The sequence below is a fragment of the Arachis hypogaea genome, chromosome 7 (assembly GCF_003086295.3).
Source record: "Arachis hypogaea cultivar Tifrunner chromosome 7, arahy.Tifrunner.gnm2.J5K5, whole genome shotgun sequence".
Classification (NCBI taxonomy): domain Eukaryota; kingdom Viridiplantae; phylum Streptophyta; class Magnoliopsida; order Fabales; family Fabaceae; genus Arachis; species Arachis hypogaea.
In genome coordinates, this window is record NC_092042.1 from 80,308,718 (window position 1) to 80,331,839 (window position 23,122).

The following is a 23,122-nucleotide window of genomic DNA, read 5'->3' on the forward strand; positions in this document are numbered from 1 at the left end:
CTCAAAACATTCCTAAAAAATTTTAAAAATTCTAAAACAGTTTCTTTGAATATATAATTATTTTTAAATTAATAAATTTTAGTTTCTAAAATTTTTTTCTATTTATCTCAAATTTAATTATTTATATATACAAAAGTTTTTTTTATGTATTTTGTATAAATTAATTTTAAAAAATCCTATTTTTCAAAAAAAATTAAATCATTTAAATTTCATATTTATTTTTATAGTACAATATATTAATTTAATTTAATTTATAAGTATTATTTCCATGATTATTATTTAATGATAAAAAAAATAAATTAGTGTTGTTTGAAAAAGAACATGAAGAAAGTCCCATTTACCGTAAAGTTTTTTATATAAACAATTGAAAATATTTGTGCAAATATTTACGAAGACAATACTTAAAAATTTATGTACAATATGAATTAAGTTATCTGTGAAGTCAAATTTATAAGTTTTGGTTAACCACAAGGTCAATAAGAATTATTTGCAAAATTGCAATGTGAAATTTTTAATACTATACAACACTTAAAAAAAAATGTCATAACAAATTCAAGTATTCTGTTCATATTTTTTAAAAAATTTTGGAATTCACTTGTTGTAATATAATAGATTTACAGTTAAAGTTGTTTGTACTATTATATTTAGCAATTATGTCAATAAAATATATATTTTTTTAACTTATGTGTTTTTCTAAATTTATTTTAAAAAATTAAAAATATTCGGAATGACTATTTTAAAATTTAAAATTTTTTTAAAAACTGTTTTGAGATTTTATAAACTCTTCAGAGATTGTTTTATATTTCACTTTAGGAGTTAAATATCAATTTGTCCCTTGAAATTTGGTCTGATGCTCAGAATGATCTCCATAATTTTGTTGGCTCCAATTAAAACCCTTAAATTTACAGTTGTGGCTTCAACTTGCCCTTGCGATCATCTCCGTCACCAGAATGCTGCTTTGGTACAATTGTATGACACAGTGGACACTATTTAAACGACGGCGTATTGGTTTCGTGTCCAAATCCTTTGGAAACTACGTAGTGTAAGGTTGTCTTAATGTTTGGCAACTTATGATTGTTGTAGTGGAAAGAAATGGAGTTTTAACACACAAAAAACTGAAACGACGTGTTTTCCAAAGAATTTGGGCGTGAAACCAATGGGCCGTCGTTTAAGTATCAAATCAACCTTCTGGTGACAGAGATGATCGCAGGGACAAGTTGGAGTCACAATTGTAAATTTGAGAGTTCTAATTGGGACCAACAAAATTGTGGGGGTCATTTTAAATATCAGGCTAAATTTTAGGGATCAAATTAAGATTTAACTCTTCACTTTAGAGGCTGATTTGTTAGTTCAAATTAAAGTTCGAGCATATAGACACTTAATAATTATGTGTGCAAATTAACATTTTGTGTTAACATATACCGTTAATAACTAACAAAAAAATTTATATTATAGGTAAACCATCAAAAATACATTCGAATAATTTTTTCGCTGACAAAAATACACTTGAATTTTGTTATCGATAAAAATGTTTTCAAATAATTTAAAAATATGACATAAATACTCAATATTAAATATGTATTTTCAAAAAATATTTTAAAAATTAAATTTTGATGCAACTTTTTGTAAATATGATGAGAAAAATAAGATATTTTTATCTTTAAAATTTAGTAATTTTTCGCCAAGTATATATTTTTTGTGATTTTTTTTGTCAACAATCAATAATACTTTTAAAAAATAAAAAATATTAAGATCAATTTTTTATCCACTTTTTATGTATTTTTTAAATAGTTATTTAAATATTCTTATAAAATTTAAGTGTATTTTTGTTAATAACAAAATTATTTTAATATATTTTAATAGTTTATCTTATATTATCTAACAAAAATAAATATTAAAAATTATTTTATGTATTTTAATATCCGAAGGAGTCAGGAATAAAGCGTGCGATTTTAAAAACCTACCAAAAAAAAGTGGCATCACATTTCACAAGTAAGAAGAGATGAGACAGACAGACAGTAGACACGACCACGACATGAATATTTGTGATTTGCGAAGACCCCCAACTTCAAAAATCAAAACACACAAAATACATTCCTTAAAATATTTTTAGATTCACTCACTCTTCATCCCCACCGAAAACACCTCTCTCTCTCTCTCTCTCTCTCTCTCTCTCTCTCTCTCTCTCTTACATGGCGTCATACAATAGAGGGGACGATGACTATGACTACCTATTCAAGCTGGTTCTCATCGGTGACTCTGGCGTCGGAAAATCCAACCTCCTCTCCCGCTTCACCCGCAACGAGTTCAACCTCGAATCCAAGTCCACCATCGGCGTTGAATTCGCCACCAGAACCATCACCGTCGATGATAATAAGGTCCTCAAGGCTCAGATTTGGGACACTGCTGGCCAAGAAAGGTACCCCTCCCTTTCTTTTCAATTCGTTCATTCTTGGATTTGAATTGAATGCTCACTATAGTAGCCGTACGAATACTCAGATTAATTTGCTCTTTGAAATTCATGGAATAAAGGGTTAGAAATATCACTTATTTTTTAGATTAATTTTTAATTTTTTTAATTAATTAAATTTATCTTTCTAAATTTTAAATTAGTCATTTTAGTTTTTTATTCATTTCTATTGTTAAAGATATCAAAAATTTGTTGAAGTGACAAGCTAAGTACGGTATATATTTAGTGGCAAATTCTGTGGTGTCTATAATTTTGGTGTCGAAATTGCCGAACTTGCCTTTTATAGTAAGTTTTAAATATTAAAAATTTATTTATTTTTATATTTTTTAATTTAAATATTTATTTTTATCTCTTTTTAATAAGTTAGACAAATGTATATAGACACCATAGCATGTCTTAATTAGTTATTAATATAATAAATTTATAAAATTAGATCAAATAAATTTTAAATTGAGAAATCCAATGCCTCAAGTTTTTTCTTTAATTAAATTTTAATTTGATCTAATTTTATAAGAGTAAAGTATTGTTTTTGTCCCTAACGTTTGGGATAAGTGTTGATGGACTTAAATAGAACGATTGAAACGTTAGAGACAACTTTAAAACGTTAGGGATTTAAATAGAACGATTGAAATGTTAGAGACAACTCTAGGACTTACTCTAAATGTTGAGGACAAAAATGATACTTTACTCTTTTATAAATTTATCATGTTAATAGTCAATTAGGATTACTAAGTATATATTGTGATATCATTTAACATATCACGTTAACAAATTTTGACATCATTAATAACAAAAGTAACGAAAGGACTAAAATAACTAATTTAAAATATTTAAAATATGAACTTAATTGAAAAAACTTTTAGAAGTCTAACTTAGATAACGATTTTCAAGGACAAAATCGACCGTTTACCCAAATTCATGATTGTTTGATTTTGTAAAGTATCGAATTTCTACCTTATTGACAGGGGAAAAACATTCAAGTTATCCATTATTTTTAAGTATCGAATTTTCAACAACTGCTTCCTATGATTTTTACTTTTTTATACATACTAATAGGCTATGTATAGTAAACAGGGTTTAAATAAGTAGTTATTCCATAAGGTAATGTTATTTTAGCATCAATTTTATTACACTATGTTTATACATTTTTATGTTCTTCCTCTGTTTATTTGTGTAGGTGTCATTGATCTCCTTTAAACCTTGCTTAGTGTTATTGTTATTGTTATTTTTAGGGTGGTGTTTAACTATATATGTTGCAAAACAAAAATTTTTGGAAGATAATAAAATATCAACCCCAAAAAATTCAAAATTATTTTATTTTGTATTTTTTAATTGTTGTTTATTTTATTTTATATTTTTTAATAATTATTAGAATAATTGATTAATAAATAATAAATTTAATTAGTCTATTAATTTTTATAATTTTATTAAATTTGTAATTAAATTTTTATTTTTTTATTTTATTTTTAAATAATTTTAAATTTTTTAATTAAGTTCCTATTATGATAAAAATATTAGAGTTTTTATTCCCGAATTAAAAATATGATCAACAATCGCTGAATTCCTAAACATGGCTCGCGCTCTCTTTTTTCAGAAGGACAAAATAGCCCTCCAAAATAATACACTGCCAACATCTTGATTTCAAAGACTAACTGGGTAAGGAGGAAGTGCCAGAGTAGGGGTGGCAGTGGGGCGGGTAGGGGCGGGTTTTTGCCCTACCCGACCCCGCCCCGCCGTCCTGTTATGCATATACTACCCGCCCCATCAGTACCCGCGGGTAGTAAATTATAGAACCCGAACCCGCCCCACCCCGACCCGCCTCCTATAAAAATTAAATATTTTAATTTTACCTATTCATATATAAATTAAGACAAATTTAAAATTCATAAACAAATTAAAATACAAACATAAAATTCATACAATGTCATTAGCTAAAATAACTTGAAATTTAAAAAAAAATTGTTAGATCACTACAAATTTAACACCATAATAAAGAAATTACAATATTAGATATAAAAGGAGCTTCAACCCTTAATCTTAATCACTTTCAACATCTTCATCATCATTAAAAGTTTGCAACATTGTTACTTTGTGTGTCTTCTCTAGCATTACTAGCCATGAAGTAATTCGAAAACACCTATATCAATAAAATTAAAATTAATGAGGGTCTAAAATTAACATAAATCATATCATAAATGCATAAAAATCAGAATGCACAATTACAAAGTCAGAATAAAATCAAAATTAAAATAGAACACCATGAGCCAAAACAACTTATGCATATAACAGCATATTTCCTTAATTAAAACAGAACACCATGAGCATATTTCCTTAACAAATTCTAGGATGAAATTACTGCAGTTTCAAAATTTTGCATTCAGAAACAATAATTATTACACGAGTCACATGCATATTTGTTTAATCAATATCAATAATTCAACTCCAAAATACAGCAAAGCACAGAATAGCCGTGATCATTATGTACTCTCCCCGCCAAAAGAAATGAGAGAGTGTGTGAGAAAATTGGAACATTTTCTGGCTGTTCGTAGGTTCAACAATACATGACTATTGCTTCTTCTCCTCTGCTTTCCTGGGCTGAAAAGAAGGGCACATGAAAGAAAAAGAAAATTAATAGAATAGGTATAGATCATATACTTAAATGGACGGAATGATATTGAGAAACATAAATTGTAAGACCATGCAGAGAAATTAGTTGCATTTTGCAAAAGCATATGTATTACTAGTGCATCAATGAGTAACCACATAAAGATAGCATACAGACAACTAATATGGATTATTATATAGCATTATTTATATATTCGGGGAAGAAATTATGTCCATCTTATAGCAAAATTCTGGAACATACAGTTAATCAATACGAATGGTTTCTTCTTTGCTGTTTCTAGCAACATATGACATGTACCTTGGTAGTAAAATCAATGAATCCATAGTGCATACTTAGGAACTTCAATTTATCTCAGAATTGTAATGTATCTTCCTTATTCTATATAACAATACAAGCAAAAAATACCTTTCAAACACCCTAATAAAAATGTGCAATTTTGCATTAAAATTTATTACAGGCAAGATCAAATTAAAGTAGGATATCAGGCATGAAGAACAGGAAAACCACCAAACTCATCATTGCTCCTATGAGAAAAGCTATACTCATCATGCGACAAATAGATTAAATGCAACATCCACTACTCATATTTGAGATTGAAAAATGCAATCCAGGGATGTTTAAGTTTGAAAATCAAAATTACTGTCCCAGATAAATGTAAGAGCAGTTTTCCGTTTCCATACAATTCTAAATTCCAAAAGTAAAGACGATAATGCAGCACTAATTACCATCCAGAAAGTAACAGAAAAAGATCCGCAATGAAATAATAAGCAGAGAATTAACATTGAAAGGAACCGCACCAAACATAATCGCAAGTAAACAAAATCGATAAAGCGAGAAAAAACAAACATTGACGCCAGGTGCGGGCTGAGATAGCTCTTCTTTGGGAATGATGGCGGGCCATGACTCACCAGCTTCTCGGAACATCTGCTCGGTCTCTAGGGTTTGGCCTTTTTCAAGAATCATGGTCCTTATGATCTGTGCAGGGGTTGAGGTCGCATCGAAGGCTTGCTCGACGCCGTTCACGAAGGTCACCGTGATCTGCGGCGGGTGTTCATCGGTTCGGCGCTTCACCTCCACCTGGCACGCAGGGTTTGATTCCCTCGCCTTGCGTGAGTTGCACTGTGCCATGAACTCCATACACGAGCATGTGGGACTGAGAGGCGGCGCAGAGGAGGAGCCAGACGAGGCTCGATTACGATGCAGAGGAGGCACGGGGGTGGCTCGTCTAGTGCGCGACTTGGAGGCCGGAGGGAGCGCAGAGAATGTGGGACTGAGAGGCGGCGCGGAGGAGGAGCGACATGCGGCTTGAACCTTGAAGGAGGCGTGGAAGAGACAACGAGGGTTGGGACTGGGAGAGTGGGAGACTGGGAGTTCAGTGACGGTGGGTGAGAACCTTAACCTACTAACCCTAATTGCTAAAAAGTTATATATATATATATATATATATATATATATATATATATATATATATATATATATATATATACTCCGGGGCGGGTAGGGGCGGGTTTATCCTGAACCCGACCCCGCCCCGCCCCACTCATCAAACCCGCCACGATTCAGACCCGCCCCGCATCGGGTCGGGTTTAAACCCGCCCCGACCGGGTAGGGGCGGGGCGGGTACCCACGAGTACGGGTACTGCTGCCATCCCTATGCCAGAGATACTAGAGGGAGGACTATTTTGTCATAATAAAAAAAGAGAGAAACACTTTTAAAAATTTAGCAATTATTGATGGTATTTTTAATTTGAGAATAGAATATTTTGTTAACCCAAATTTTTTTGTTACGATAGAAATCTAATTAAAAAATTTAAAATAATTTAAAAATTTAATTATAAAAATATAGAAATTTAATTCTAAATTTAGTCAAATTATAAAAATTAATAAAATAATTTAATTTATTAAATATAATAAATATATAATTATAGATGTTAAAGTAAATAAAGTTGCTAACGAGTTATAGTTTATATGATATAGTGTTTGTTTGGGCGTTATTATCATGACAAAAAAAAGATTTTTTTTAATTTTTTAGTGTGTTTGACAAATTTTTAATAGTAAAAGTAAAAGCAGTAGAAAAATTAAAAAAAAAACATCTTTTTTGAGAAGATGTAATTTATATTTTTTTAAAAGATCTTTTTTTCTTAAAAAAAAGATGTTTTTCATATGATAAATAAATAAACAAGTACTTTTATATTGTTATACCCAAACATCATTAATAGATTAAAAGATCTTTTTACATGAGATATTCAAATATAAAATTACTTTTAATTTTTCATAAGATTTTTTAAAAAATATAACTCAAAAAAAGATCTTTTCTTAAAAACTCACCCAAACAATTCCATAGCCTTCCCATACTCACTTTAAAGTCGCGAATTCGAGTTCACGTAAAGTAAGTTTGGATTATGTTCTTCTTTTTCAGATATCGCGCAATCACAAGTGCCTACTACCGAGGAGCTGTTGGTGCCTTACTAGTTTATGATGTGACCCGACATATTACATTTGAGAATGTTGAGAGATGGTTGAAGGAGTTGAGAGATCACACGGATGCCAACATCATAGTAATGTTGGTTGGCAACAAAGCAGACCTGCGTCACCTTCGATCCGTGTCTACCGAAGATGCAACAGCATTCGCCGAAAGGGAGAACATCTTTTTCATGGAGACTTCAGCCCTTGAGTCCATGAATGTTGACAATGCATTCACCCAAGTCTTGACACAAATATATCGTTTAATGACTCGGAAAGCTCTCGAAGCTGGGAACGATCCTGCAGGATTGCCTCAAGGCCAAACCATAAGTGTGGGAAACAAGGATGATGTTTCCGCTATTAAGAAAGTTGGTTGCTGCTCTGACTGAATTTGTATGAAAAATTCAAGCATTTTCATTCTCACCATCCTTGTTCTTGAAACATGTAAGTATCTTGATCAGTTGATATTATTTCTCATATTTTTCTTATCCACACTTGTAGTTAATTTCCTTTAGTTTACTTTTGGCTTGACTGGATCTGGTTGGTTGTATTTCACATGTAAAAATCTCCTTATACAAAGATTAGTTAGTTCATAAAATATAGTATTAAGTATTATGAATGTAAGAAGTTCCAACTTAAGATCATGGCTTATATCCTGTAACGTAAGCCGGGGTTTGTTTATAAAAACAGTATATTGAGAATTGTATTTGGTAAGTAAGACCTGGATAGAAATATTGTGTCTTGAGACACTCATGTGTGTCTTTTTAACAGAAAGGACACCGTCACTGAATGAAATACAACTTATTTTTATTTTTTTTTTATTATTACTGTCAAATTTTCATAATTATATTTTTTGTTATTTTATTTTTTATTCTAAATTTTGTGTGAAAAAAAAATGAAGATCAATTAAATTTTTTATTATTTATTCTATCTTATATTCAGTTTATTACTAAATAAAATACAAAATACTAATTTTTATATCTTTATCTTTTGTATCATATTTTCAGTGTCTTATTTTATCTTATTCTCAAAATCAAAAGCAGACTAAATGAACAAATTTAAAACGAAACTTATGCTAGAATGTATGGTTTTGCAGGTCATTTATATGATATCAAATAAACTAATTTTCAAATAATTAATCAACTTTATTATATGTACATAAAAAATTAATTATCAAATTAGTCATTATTTACATAGAATATAAGTTGAAATATAAAATAAACACTAAACGACACATATATTTATACATAAATATATAATATATTTATACATAAATATATAATAATTAATCTGATGATTGATTTTTTGCGTGTAGATAGTATTTTTATAATCAATATTACTTATCTATCATATATGAATTGTTATATTTTTATTGGGAATATGATTTCTAGAAATGCTATCTTTGAAAATAGCTTTTACAAGGATGTGAATTTTACCTTTATTTTTAGAGTGTTTAATAGATTCAGTTAGTGAATGTAACTGAATGATCCTATTTGGTATTATGATTTCCCTAAGCATACAATTGTTTTCGCAATTTAATCCTTCAGTATTCTAATTCATTTTAGTTCCATTATTCTTTTATGTAGAGAGATATTTTTGGATGTACACTACCTCTCTTCCTTACGCTTTAAATCAACTCCATCAGTAAACATTTATATGCAAGAGTTATAAAAATAAATTATACTCAAGTATTATTACAAAATGAAAAATAGAAATTCACTATCTAGATAAACATGCATGTAAGATTACTCGGATCAAACATATATCAAATATTTAGGGAAAGCTAAAATAGAGTTTTGTTCCATTTAATGAAATCTGTGTGACTAAACCAGTTGACTTATTTATTGACTTAAGTCTTATTTTGGACTTTTTTGTGTTTGATAAAACTGTCTTTTGCGTCTATGCTTGTTTTTTTTCAAATGAATTGACAGATATCTTTGCTCTTAATACAAAAAAAAAATGAATCTATTTATTAAGTATTTCATTTTTTATTAATTTAATTTTAAAATGAATAATACCCAAAAAAAAAATTTGAAATGAAAAATCTGTCTATTCAAGATGATCCGATTTATTTATTTCTCTTTACAATATATGTTTATGTTTTTATGCAGAATAGATTTATTAATGGAAAAAATATAGGGTAACAATATTTGTTTTGAACAACGTAAATAATAAGTTAAAAAAATTAATTTTAATTTTAAAAATTAAATTTTAAATTAATTAGATATAATCTTTATTAGTGGGCCTGAAATGCGGCCCATTATTCATGTTATTTGCATTTCTCATTGTTCACCTAATAGGATTGCTTTGAAAAATAAAGTAACCGACCATTTTTAAGTATAAAATTGTTAAGGTTTAATTACTCTCATTGTTCACCTAATAAGGATTGCTTTGAAAAATAAAGTAACTGACCATTTTTAAGTATAAAATTGTTAAAGTTTAATTACTCTGCAAGTTCTTATAATTTTACCGAATTTTCAATTAAATCTTTATACTTTTTTTCTTTTCAATTGAGTCCCTATACACTATTTTTGTTTTCAATTTAATCCTTGTTAACGTTAAACATTAAAAAATGTTAGTGAATTATGAAATTACTTGTATACCCCTAAGAACCTAATTGAAAAAAAAAGTATAGGGATCTAATTGAAAATTTATAAAAATTATAAATATTCAATGAAAGATATTCCTATAATCCCTATTTAATGATTCTATGACATAAAAAATATTCTTATAATCCCTTTTATTTTATCACTATCATTTTTTTATTTATATACAAATTGTACCAAAAATATCTTCTCTTTATTTTTTTGGACTTTCAAAATACCTTATCTTAAGAATATACAAAAAAAATAATGGATAAAATAAAATAGAAATAGTAGTAATAAGTATATATAAAATTCAATTTTCATCACTCAAGTATTTATTATGACCAACATAATGAAAGAACTTGCATATGGCATATGGTAACAAGAACCATTGATAGAATAATAACTAAAATTGTTTACAAAAACTGAGTTCTATATAGTTCCTCAAACAAGAGAATCAATTTGGCTGACAAAAACTCAAAAGCAAGTATATTGAAAAAATGAATTTTCTTTATGGTAACAAGAATTATCAGAAAGAAATCCCTAAAAGCTGCTTGCTTTAGTATAAACAGATATTCCATCTTCCTTGGATATGATCTTTGCCATTGCAATTGATGCCAAGTGCGCACAGGCCGTCGAGCACCAAAAGTGAGCAGAAAATACAATGCATCCTCACACCGTCTTTGTTACAACAAAATATTTTCCTAGAAAATATGATAAATTGTAACTTCAGAAAACACACTAAGATTTTTAATGAAAATACAAATCAACAACAACAAATAATATCAAATGAATAGCACCAAACCTTAATTAAAAGCCAATTCTCAAAAGTAATGTTTTTCATTCTAATTTTAAGAATGGCTGGTCCATTAAATGGACAGAAAATCTATATTGCAATGTCTGTGACAATTTCATTAAGTGTCGGCTTCACATGAACATAAAACCTTGCACTTTACAAGTTTTCACGTTTGAGAAAGTCCTTTTTAGGAAAAAAAAAAAAAACCCTTGTACAATGTGTTGTGTGATGACAGTATGAGTAGGGGTGACAATGAATAAAATAGAATAAGATTTTGAGTTAATTTTAATATTATTTGTGGGTTAAAATTTTTATATATATTCAACCTTATTTAGAGATGACAATAGATAGGGTAAGGTAAGATTTGGAGTCAACTCTAATCCTATATATAGATTGAGAATATTCTAACTCTAATCCTACTCGTTCTTAATTCACGGATACCTAACTCTATCCGCAGATTATAAAAAAGATGCAATATTATTATATAACTTGATAATAATTTCAAATAGAATTGATTTTATTTTTTTTTTAAAAAAAGATTTATTTTGGGTTGTTAGCTTAAAAATGTGGATGATTGGTCCTCTGTATTCAGACATGCATGGGCTTGTTTGCATTCACATAAGAACACTCAATTGATTTTACTTAAAATAATATAGCAAAAATTTATTTTAAAAGAAATTATATACATGATCACTTCTATATGCTATTTTTTAATAAATAGAATTTTTTCACTATTGTGAAATTCAGCCAAAGAGCGTATATTATTTAAGATTGTAAATTACCCTATTAATAACTTGTCTAAATTACTATCCGATGTCTTTGTTTATTTATATAACATAAAAAGAATAAAGTATCTACAAATAAATTCTAATATATCTTCCTATTCATTGTTTTAACTATTCCAAATTCTAGAAATTTATTATTGATGCAGATATTTTCTAAAACAGTCAAAATATAAAAAATTTTAATTGTCACAGCTAAAAGAAATTAAAATTTAAAAATATATTAATATAAATATTCAAATTTACTTTCACATATGGAAGAACAATCAATTAGTTCTTCATTCAACTTTTATACCTCAACAAATTATATGGCAAGTGTTTGATATATGCATGAGCAAAATTTATTTTCCATAACAAAAAACATTGAATTTGTCTATGGACATTGTGATCAAATTTCCATTTGCAAGCTATGAGTTATAGGACAAAGCATTTTATTCCAAAATCAAAGACTATATGTTTTCATAATTCTCTTTTATCTTTTTATTTTCTCATGAAAAGTAAAATAATAACTACAGATTGATCTTCCATCTAGATATATAATTAACAATCACAAATTTGTTGGGGCCTTGTTCACTTTGAATGGTTCACTTTAAACACAACTTCCTTAATTTTTATACGCAAATCTTCCATAAATTGCTAATCACCATCATTCAAATACACATCCAACCAACTTCTACTTTGATTAAATCAAAACTCAAGCATAATATCTTAAATTGCTTTTGGATTTTGTATTACTATATATAACACAGTAGTCTTTTATATAATTTCTCAATTATGTTGTTTCTTACTAGTATTTTGAATTGTTTAACTTTTTACATCATCTAAATAAAATAGTATAAATATTTTTTTTATCTTAAAAAAATTAATACTTAAATCCAATATCATTTTTTAAGAAAGTTAAAATATTTATCAGTTTAATTAATCTCAAATTTTTATTCTTAAATACATTGAATTATTATAAAAATATTTTAATGACTTATCTGAATTGTTTAAATTTAAAATTATGAATTACAAGTAATATAAAAAAATATAATATATCTTTTTTGGTAATCATACACCTCCAACATGATTGTAACTAACATCATCCAAACACATTTATTTATTTTTTTAACATCACATTTGACACAAAATTACTCAAATACAAATCACACTCAGACCAATCTAATTTTAATCAACATTAACTCTACAGATGCAATGCAAGTTGACACCAACATGATTAGTATTATAAGTTATAATAATAGTAAATATTAATAAGCATTAAGATTTAAGAGCACGTTTGTAACACCAAAAATGAGAAAAAGCGCATTTTTATAATTGACCTGACCCTATCCACAGTCAACTTAAGCCATGTTCAAGCATTTAGGACTTAGCTGAATTAAGTCACGTTTACTTTTTGTGTATTTTTCTGGTTACAACAAGTCAACAACACGTTTTCGTATTTTGAAAATGTACTTGCCATGTGCTGTAGAAATAAGTCAAATAATTTCTCCCTTATTCATCAAACCAGGCAGCTATAAACATGGCAAGTCAATGAAGTTATATTTCCATTAAATTAAAGATAATAACAATAATGATGTCTTTTAATTTTGATATATGTCAATGTGTTTCAATGAAGAATTCCATTCATAGAGTAGAATATCATAATGTGTTAATGTTTAGATTTTGTAATACCAAGTAGATTGAAATTTATAATGTGAATTTGGATTTTAGTTGAAATTAATTTCATAAATTTGATTTGTCATTTCTATATCATTAAGGTTAAAGTTTGACTTTGCCATCAAATACTGCATGTATAATGTTAGAAACAAGAGAATAAACTAAAAATCAGATTCGTATATTATTGAGTGTCTTTAAATAGTCTAAAATGATACAATATATAAAAATATTTATAAACACTAAAAATATTTATAAACACTAAGAGAATTATAATAATAAAGACGTAATATTTTATAATTAATATTCAGTTATACTAAATAATTCTAATAAAAGCTAATTGATTCTAATATATCCTAACATATGGATTCAACATTTCTTAGTCAGAATAAAAACAATCATGTCTACAAGAAATCAATTTTCAGTTAGCTTAAATAAAAGTTGTACAATCACTTTTTTCAAAAAAGCAGAACCAAACGCAGCCATGATCCATAACCAATGTTCCCCGCTGGTCATGAAACTTTGGTGTTTCAATCATAAATTAAAATAAATAAATAAAGAGAATGAAGATATTTAATGTAATTTACCTGAAGAAGTTAATACATCAAACAGAACAAAGTCTGTACAGCTTGATAGATACAAAGTTCTTGGGAGCCAACAATTAAATGAGTTGGCCAATGTGATGACTGTCTATAATATGTGCAAGTTCATATACAAAAGTACATATATTAATAACAAAATATGAATAATTTTTTTCTGTTCAAAAATAAATTAGCCAGAGAAGCCACATTGATTCCACAGGGAAGAGAAGAAAGACATGTTACTCTATACATCCTTCCCTCCAGGAGTCAATGCTTCTGATTTGCATATGGGGCAGACATTCTTCACAATCAACCACTTCCTCAAGCAATCCGCATGGTACTCGTGCTCGCATCGCAGAACTCCGATCTTCTCTTTGTTCTTGTATTCATCCTGTCAAAGTACATGCATATCAAATTATTCCAGAAATTTCGCCTAATCACATAATTGAACGAATTGATCAAACATGTTGGAAGTTCCTACCTGGCATATAATGCAAGAATCAGCTTCGCGGTCGTCCAAGGCTGCCTCATCTGAATTAGTAGCAGAAATCGGTTTGGAATATGATTTTGTTTTCAATTGGGCCGCAATTGTTTCCTCTGATAAACCAGTGCTTACGTTGCCGATCCGCTCACCCAATGCAAGAAGATCCTGTAATTAAATTTCAAGTGTATAGTTTTCGATAAGCTCTAAAATTTTAGTCACCTAGACTTTGCAACTGTCTAAGCTGGTAGGAAAATACGCAGCCATTTTATCGATATTTGTGTACTTGCCTCATAAGACATATCCTCTATGTCCATGCGCATGTCTCGGTGATGGTCAACCAAATTTCCCACCTCGTCGATTAAAGCGACATCCTGCATAAACATTAAACAACCATTACTCATAAGAAAATGATGCATTTAGGGTACAAAATTCGCGAGTTCAGAAATTTGTTACATTTATAATTCAATGTGTCTGGATACCAATTCTATAGAACTTCAGTGAGAAAGGAAATCTTACATCAACATGAAGGAAACCCATGGGGGGGATATTTCGGTGACCAATAGTATCATGCATGACTCCCCTATGAGGTCGGTAGATGCGTAGGCCTCCTGATGGCACAGGGCCCACATGCCTAGGGCCCATCTCGAAACCATTAGGCGTGGGCATTGCAGCACCGTGTGAGGGATTTGTTGGAACTCTGAATGAAGCCGCAGTTACAGGAGGGTGGAAGTTAACACCGTGACCTCTTACTCCTTGCATAGGCAGTGCCGGATGATGATAATTATGGTGCTGGTGATTGACCGGAGGAGGATGAGGAAATCTAAGGCCGTTTCTGTTGCTCGCTGTTTCGTGATACCTTGGCAAACCCATACTTGCACTCTCTATTGAACCTCCATTAACATTTGGAGCTGGACAATAATAGGAATAGGAAGAAACAGTTAGACAATCAAAGCTCAAAAGCATTACAACCTTGCGAAAAGATTAATTGAGCGCATTATGAAGCACTTAATTGACATAGTAGGAGGCAGATCATACATAGAAAACAATATATGTATTTACTCCAATCTTAGGTGCAAATTGAGTGTTACACTGTTACTAAAACAAGACTTCTCGTAAATTTATTGCTCGGTTGGAATTATCACATCCAAGAAGCTATGGTTTCCACTTATAATCAACAAGCCTGAAAAAAGCTTCTTTACATGTTTGTGACAAATTATTATTATTATTACCTTCTAGAACAACCAAGAATAGATGACAAAGCTCTAAAATGGGAACATCAAAACGGCGGAAGAGAAACGAATGCACTTTTACCATGCATATAAGGCATTGGAAGAGACTGATTCCATGCTGTTGTATGACCATCGTTGTTATTACTATTCAACTGCTGGTCCAACCACGGAGGTGCTGCCGGCTGAAAGTGCTGCCCTACATAGTTTCCTCGAATCAAATGGTTATGATCGTGCACCATAATGGAATCACCTGATCTGCTCCATGCATTACCATGTGGTCCTACTTCCACAAACGAAGGGACACGCAGAGGAAAAGACGCAGTATCCATCACCGGAACCCCGTCGGCATGCCTAGCATTAGGGGGAGCAGTTGAGGAACTAGCCGGAGCATTAAAATACTGATAATTTCCTCTCATGCCTTCAGCACTTTTCCTCTTGTATGGACCTCTGACATCATCCATGAAACTGCTGCTTCTTCCAAAATTATCCGAAGAAACTAAAGACACTGCATACGGGCCCGAACCAGGCAATTGATCAGAGCCTCTATGATTTAGAGGCATAGGGAATACACCAGTACTAGAAGAAGGATTCATGCCGGAATAATATAAATTCAGCGTAGCTGCAACGCCCATGTTACGATTATGTTGCGGTTGAACCCCGTTATACTGTGTCACATATACGCCATTGTCATAAGCATCTGGTGGTAAATAGTGGGAATCATGATTACTTGTGCTCCCGGAAGCTGCCACAATCGTACGGATATTAGGATGCGAGATGCCAGTGCCTCTTGGAAGGATACCGGGTTCTGAATGAAAATAAACTTGTCTATGTTGGTCCATCTCTGAAGCTATCATCTTATCCATAATGTAGAGATTTTTGTTTATGCAGATTAATCCTAACAAGCCATTTAGGATGAATAAAAATCAGTAAGGTAAATAAAATGACAACTTGAAATTCAACATTTTAAAAAAAATCATTAAAGTCATTTATTCACATTCTAAACATAATTTCCAACCAAAATTATTCATTAGCTAACCATATAATCACATTCAATGGACATGCAACATGCAAACTTGAACAAATTAAGGTACAACCATGAATATAGAAGATACCATAAATATTCAAAAATCCAAACACAACCAACAAAAATATCCTTCCAAGTTTAGAACAACAAAAACTCCTTCAAGCATACATTTTATACCCATGCATAACAATCATTAAATATATGTGAAGCTTAAGATAATAAATTTCTAAGACTTCAGAAGCCATGATTGCAGAAACTAGGAACCAGTTGAATATATATAATAAATATAAAATCAAGGGACCCAAAAAAGTGAAAATAGAAAACCAAAAAAAAAAAACACAACAAAAAAAAAGTCTTTTTTTTTTCTTCTTCAACCAAACACAACCGAACTTTAAAGTACTAGCCACATATCATCCCAAATTCATCACCGACCAAACAGTACCAAAAAGAAAATACTAAAAGGAAAAATCGTACCTTGTTATCATCAAAACAAAAGATTGCAGCTTCCAAGTTTCAGGTATCAATATATGATACCAGGAACACCCCCAAGATTACTCTGCTGAAAATTCACAAGCAAAGTTAGATTTTTTTTATTTCTTTTTTTTTTCTCCGCTGGCAAAGGAAAAAAACCTGTAAAATATGCAAATTTTCTAAATGGGGCGGACAGAAAATTCGCAGAAATTAAAATCGGGTGAATGTAGTCGCAAACCCAGAATGCAAGTTCATTCCTTTCATCGGAAAACGTGAAATGTTGTGAATTTTTTAACCTAGTAATGCCCCCAACAAAAAAGAAAAACCGCAGAAAAACTTCTGCAGAAAATAAAAAAGAAATTTTGATGGAAGGTAATTCAATTACCGGAGAATGAAACTGGGGGAACCGATGATTGATCGCAATCAGTGATCAAAGGATCAAGAAAGAGAGAAGAACAAACGAGGAAGAGAGAGAAAAGAATGAACGCTGAGAGAGAGAAGGAGAGAGAGAAAGAGAGATGAAGAGAATGAATGAGGGAGAGAGGATCGTGTCTTTCATTGGAGAGAAAAAATTCATCTGAGAATTTATTTTTTTATTTGAATTTTTAATTTATAAAAAAATAAACCAAAAATAATATTTTTTCCGTTTCCTCCCCGTCAAAAACATGATACAAATTTTTTTATCTCCATTGTCTTTTACTCTTTTTCTTGAAAATTAATTTTTTTAAAAATTAAAAAAATTAATATTAATTCAAAAACATTATATACACATAAGATACCAGTCATCGTATATTAATAAACATAAATATATATGTTGATTAATTTATTTTAATATATATTTTAAAAAAATTAGAGTTGATATGTTTTATGATTTATATTTATTAATTAATTATAATTAATGTTTTTAATGATATGTTATATTTAATAGTGTAATATTATTTATTTTTTTATTAGTTAAATATTGACTAAATTTTAATAAAAATACTGAATTTTTAAATTTTTTATATTTTATATCAAAAAATAATTTTTAATATAATACATAATATAATTGATATCAATTAGATATTGTTTTAAATAAATGTCCAACTCATGTATTATTTGTTGATAATTAATGAATACTAAATAATGCAAGTTATGACTGTTTTTTGCTGATTTTCTTTAGTTACTAAATATATTTAAAAAAAATAAGAGAAAAAAAAGTTTGACTAGATTATCTATTATCTTAAAAGTATTACAGATAAGTAATATGTAAATAGTGATCTATATTAAAAACGAAATTTTTCAACACCTTTTACATTGACAAATTTTAATTTATTAGTTTGGATATTAAATTTACAGTATGATTCAATTAACCAAATTTATTTTGTTAGAAAAATTCCTTTTATCTTTTGATAGGTTTTAAACTCATATACTTGACTATTCTTTATTCTCCTTAATATTCTCTCTTACAATTCAGATAAACAAGTAGGTCTGGAAGTGGGTTGATATTGGTATGGGTCTATTGTCGTAATAATTATTTGTGGGTTGTGTAAACAGCTATTTATTTGATAGGAGGAGCGGGAAAATTAACTTTAGCTTTGGCGTCAGCTTGTTCCAGAAAAGCACAAGTTTTTGGCTTGGTTGTGTCTTAAGGACGCTCTTCTTACTGCAAGTTTTCGCTTTAGAAGATGGATGTCGTCATCAGATAAGTGTCCAAGATGTATTTCTAGCCATGAATCAGTTTTACATTGTATTCGGAATTGTCCAAAAACTCAGCTTGTCTGGCATAGATTGGATATTTCTTGTCATCCTTTGGATTTGAAGAACTGGTTCTTGTATCATAGCAGAGAGCATCCGTTCAAGTTCTTTTCGGGACTTTGATGGATATAGCGAGTAAGGAATAATGACATCTTTAATCCTCATGAAACTTGGCCTCCAGAAAAAGTGATTTGTCTGGCATTAACTTTAGAAAAGGAGTTTAGGAATATTTTTAAATTACACCGTTATGTCCCTTCCCTTTACTCTAAATGGTTTTTGAAATCTCTCATCCATTAGTACTTTTAAAATTAATTGTGAGGCTAGTTATTTTTGTTCGGGTGATAGTGTTGGTTTTGCTTGTGTTATTCGAGATTTATTAATGGGAATTGGCAAAGGAGGTGTTTGGGAATGATTGAGAGTAATAGTATTTTTCAAGGAGAATTGTTTGCTATTTGGAGAGGATATCTCTTAGCTTGGGATGTGGGTCAACGAGATGTTATTTGTGAGACGGATTGTGTGGAAGTATTTAATCTTGTTACTCAATATGGTTTTGGGTTTATTGATCCATTGATGCTCAAAATAAGAGATATCATGCATTGGAATTGGCGTGTTGATTTTCGTTTGATTATGAGATACACAAACACGGTGATAAATACACGATGGCGATGAAGTTACAACTTTTTCATGTGAAACCTCTTTTACTTTGGAAGAAATTTAAGAATAATCTTAAATAGAAGTGTCTCTCTATTTAAGTAGTTCCTTTATTTTGTTTATTTTTTTTTTTTTATTTTGTTTATTTCATTCACAAAAAAACTCATATCCTTGACAATTATTAATCCTAAACTATCGTTAAACTATCTCTTCCCATCACTAGAACAGAGATGATTCCCATATATATATCATTTAATTTGTGTTTGGATTAAAGATGTAAACAAAAATTTGTATAGAATTAATTTTATAAAATTGATCAAAAGTGAATTAATATGGACGTGACCTATATTTGATAATTTTTATATTAAAATGAATTATAATAAATTAAATGTTGTTTGAATTATATTATTTAAAATTATTTATAAATAAAAATTACTGAAAAGAATATAAATTTAAATATTATTTTATATTATCTTATAATTTTATTTTAAATATTTAAATAAATTTTAATACTCTTTTTTCAGTACTTTTTGATACTTTAATAGAATTAATAAAATCATAACACAAAAAAATATTTCATACAAAAAAATAACAGGTAAAAAATTTATATAAACAAAAAATAATAAAAATTTTATAAAAAATAATAATATAACATCAGAAAACATTAGAAAAAATATTATAAAAAAACAATAAAATTAATTATATGAATAATAAAAGATAAAATTGATAAATAAAAAATAAATTCAAACACCCTTATTAAATCAATAGAAAAATTATAAATTTAAATTTCAGTATCAATGAAATAAAAGGTAGTTATAATATAATATAATATTGAATTACAAAATTATAATTTATTTTTTTATTCTTTATCGAACCTAGACATAAGATAAAATGTAACCTGGAAAAGATTTTCATAAAATTTGGATATCAAACGTATTTTTAATAAGTTTTCAATTCAATTATTTTCCAAAAAAAAATTCATTATTCGGTTTTTAATAATTAACAATAAGAATGATTAGTTACCTATTGTGTAATCTGCACTTATCAATTGTTAGGAGAAAATACCTATTTAGTGAATTTACGGTAAATTTTTTTCTTTTTTTTTTTTCCTTCACCATCTGCTTCTTATTTAGGTTTCTTAGTTTCTTCCATGAATAGACATTGATTATTTGACATGCAAGACAAGTCACGTGTATTTCGCAAGTAATTCAGGAAGACATATTTCATGCAACGCATTTAGCTGCTTGAAAAAGATATATATTTAAAATATAAAATGAAAACTTGTTAGCTAGTTTTTTTTTAAATATATGTTTATATTTTTATGAATTTGTTTTTGTACTTGGATTTTCTTTTCTGAAGAAAGGAAGTAAATTAATGATAGACCTACAATTAGATCTGCCAAAGTGGGTGAATACCTAAGAAAGTTGATGTTTTTCGCTGTTAATTAATGTGAGTGTGAAAGTTTAATCATATCTATGGTAATTTGAGTTGTTTTTCTAATTAAAGTAAAAAAAAAAAACCCAAATTATGGCATTTCATATATAATAAAAAAAGAATTTTAAGTATGGTGTTTTAATTATTTTAATCGTTAATCTGAATTATAAAAAATATATATAATATATATTAATTGAAATTAACAGTTAAAATAATTAGAATACTGTTATTTTTAATACACTTAAAATTTTTTCTATAATAATATTCCATTATAGAAAATAAATCTTGTAACAATTCATCAACTAATTCTTGCAAATCTGACTTGGTTTATATTGGTATATTAACAGGTATGTTATGGTTAAACTATCAAAAGAACCCACCTCATCACAACCAACGCTAACATAGTAACTAAATATATAAATAAATTGCCAGTTGCCATCTCATGGAACATGTATGATTTAAATTAAAAAAAAAATTCAGTCATGAATTGATGCTACTATTTGTTTACTTATGGTGATGGGAATTACTATTATTTATAGTATTAAAAGAATAATCTAAGGTTGCAAGAAATATCCCTCAGATGAGAGATTAGGTATTTTAGGTTCCCAATCCAATCATGCTTTGTGGCATGGCGGTGATTAACATACACCCAAAATTCTTACATTATAAATTAATTTTGACTTTAAATCTAATGTTACTAATACTACTAAATTAATCTATCCAGAAACAAACTTTGTTTTCTTCATTTTACCTTGTCATTCTTCTTTCTTTTGTTTCTCTTAATATTTAGAGGTGGAAACTTATGTGCAGTTGACTTCATGTGAAATTGATAATTAGGAGTCGTTAGATGATTTGACTGATTTGACTAAATTTTTATTTAATGATTCTCGGCTATCAACTTCACGTGAAGTCGACTGTACTTGAGTTTTCACCATATTTAGATCATTTGAATTAATTAAAATATTACCCTATTTTTCATTTTACAAGTAATAGTAGTTATTCTAAGATTTTTTATTTTGTTAATTTATTTTGTAAAGTTAAAATCATTAAATTGTTACGGATGAGATAAATAAATAGAGGCCACCGATTGTGATGCCCTTAATGGTTTGATTACATCATCAAAATAGCAAAATTGCAAAATGAACATAGAGAGATGAAAACTTGAAAAGTATAGCATAAGTGCCAAAGCATATTCTTTCTCCTCCATCTCCTCTTCCTTTTTTTCTTTTTCATTTTTTTTTCGCCTTAAAGATGACTCTAGCAAATTAGCAAATATCAAATTTATCAAATAACGAGAAATTTTTTTTTCTGTATAAATATCAAATTATAATTCTAATGCAAGGAAATACATTATATAAAAAATCATCATAGTTATTTAAGTTGAACTAATTACATTTCTAATAATAGAATGTAGATATTAGTAATTAATTTAAAAAATAAAGAATGCTAATTTGATAACCATAACATTTCCAACAATTAATAATTAGATATATATTTAGATAAATGGATTTTTTTTTAGAAATAAACAAAATTTATATATTATTTTTGAACTTTAATTCTCCAAATAGGATTTTTTATAGAGCAAGTTCGTCGCACTTCGACGAACTCTATAAAAATGATAGAGTTCATCTAACTCTCGGCGAACTCTCTTTAATTTTTTTGGGAATTCCACGTTTTTAATCAATTTTAATCCATTATCATCATCTCGAAATAGTATATAAATCTACAAACAGTATATAATAGTACACAAAAATACACAGACAATAAGCATGGCTTCTTTAAAGATTTTTTTAATTATAAATTAAAAAAATAAGTCATATTTAACAATGACAATCATTATCATCGTCTCCCAAAATACACTGGAATAAGCCATATTTAACAAGTATTTTTTTAATTATAAATCGTATTTTATTTTTCAAAAAAAAATTTCAAAATAAAATAAGACTTATAATTAAAAAAATACTTTTTAAATATGACTTATTCCGGTGTATCTGTGTATTTTTGAAAACGATGATAATGGTTATCATTGTTAAATATGACTTATTTTTTTAATTTATAATTAAAAAAATTCTTGAAAAAGACATGTTTGTTGTCTGTGTATTTTTGTATATTCTTATATACTGTTTGTAAATCTAT

General features: G+C 28.6%; 2 protein-coding genes and 1 long non-coding RNA gene across 4 annotated transcripts; 1 reads left to right on the forward strand and 2 right to left on the reverse strand.

Moving 5' to 3' along the window:
- Positions 1–1,944: 1,944 nt before the first annotated feature.
- Positions 1,945–8,380, forward strand: LOC112703642 (ras-related protein RABA1f). Its single transcript, XM_025755194.3, has 2 exons — positions 1,945–2,419; positions 7,516–8,380. Exons 1-2 carry the CDS (start codon positions 2,193–2,195, stop codon positions 7,946–7,948), a joined length of 660 nt encoding a protein of 219 aa, XP_025610979.1. The 5' UTR covers positions 1,945–2,192; the 3' UTR covers positions 7,949–8,380.
- LOC112703834 (uncharacterized) lies at positions 4,733–6,529 on the reverse strand. The gene is made up of 2 exons (XR_011864210.1): positions 5,943–6,529; positions 4,733–5,065 (listed from the first exon to the last, which is right to left on the reverse strand). It is a non-coding gene; the product is annotated as an uncharacterized lncRNA (long non-coding RNA).
- Positions 8,381–13,930: 5,550 nt separating the features above from the next.
- On the reverse strand, positions 13,931–17,836 carry LOC112703643 (probable E3 ubiquitin-protein ligase ZFP1). Of its 2 annotated transcripts, none has more exons than XM_025755196.3 (7): positions 17,550–17,836; positions 17,168–17,249; positions 15,752–16,564; positions 14,957–15,348; positions 14,728–14,811; positions 14,438–14,605; positions 13,931–14,347 (listed from the first exon to the last, which is right to left on the reverse strand). In XM_025755196.3, the coding sequence occupies exons 3-7, from the start codon at positions 16,530–16,532 to the stop codon at positions 14,201–14,203; spliced, it is 1,572 nt and encodes a 523-aa protein (XP_025610981.1). In that variant the 5' UTR covers positions 16,533–16,564; positions 17,168–17,249; positions 17,550–17,836; the 3' UTR covers positions 13,931–14,200. The 2 variants fall into 2 exon arrangements, with proteins under 2 accessions (XP_025610981.1, XP_025610980.1); XM_025755195.3 differs by having other exon boundaries at positions 17,168–17,252; positions 17,550–17,805.
- Positions 17,837–23,122: the final 5,286 nt, after the last annotated feature.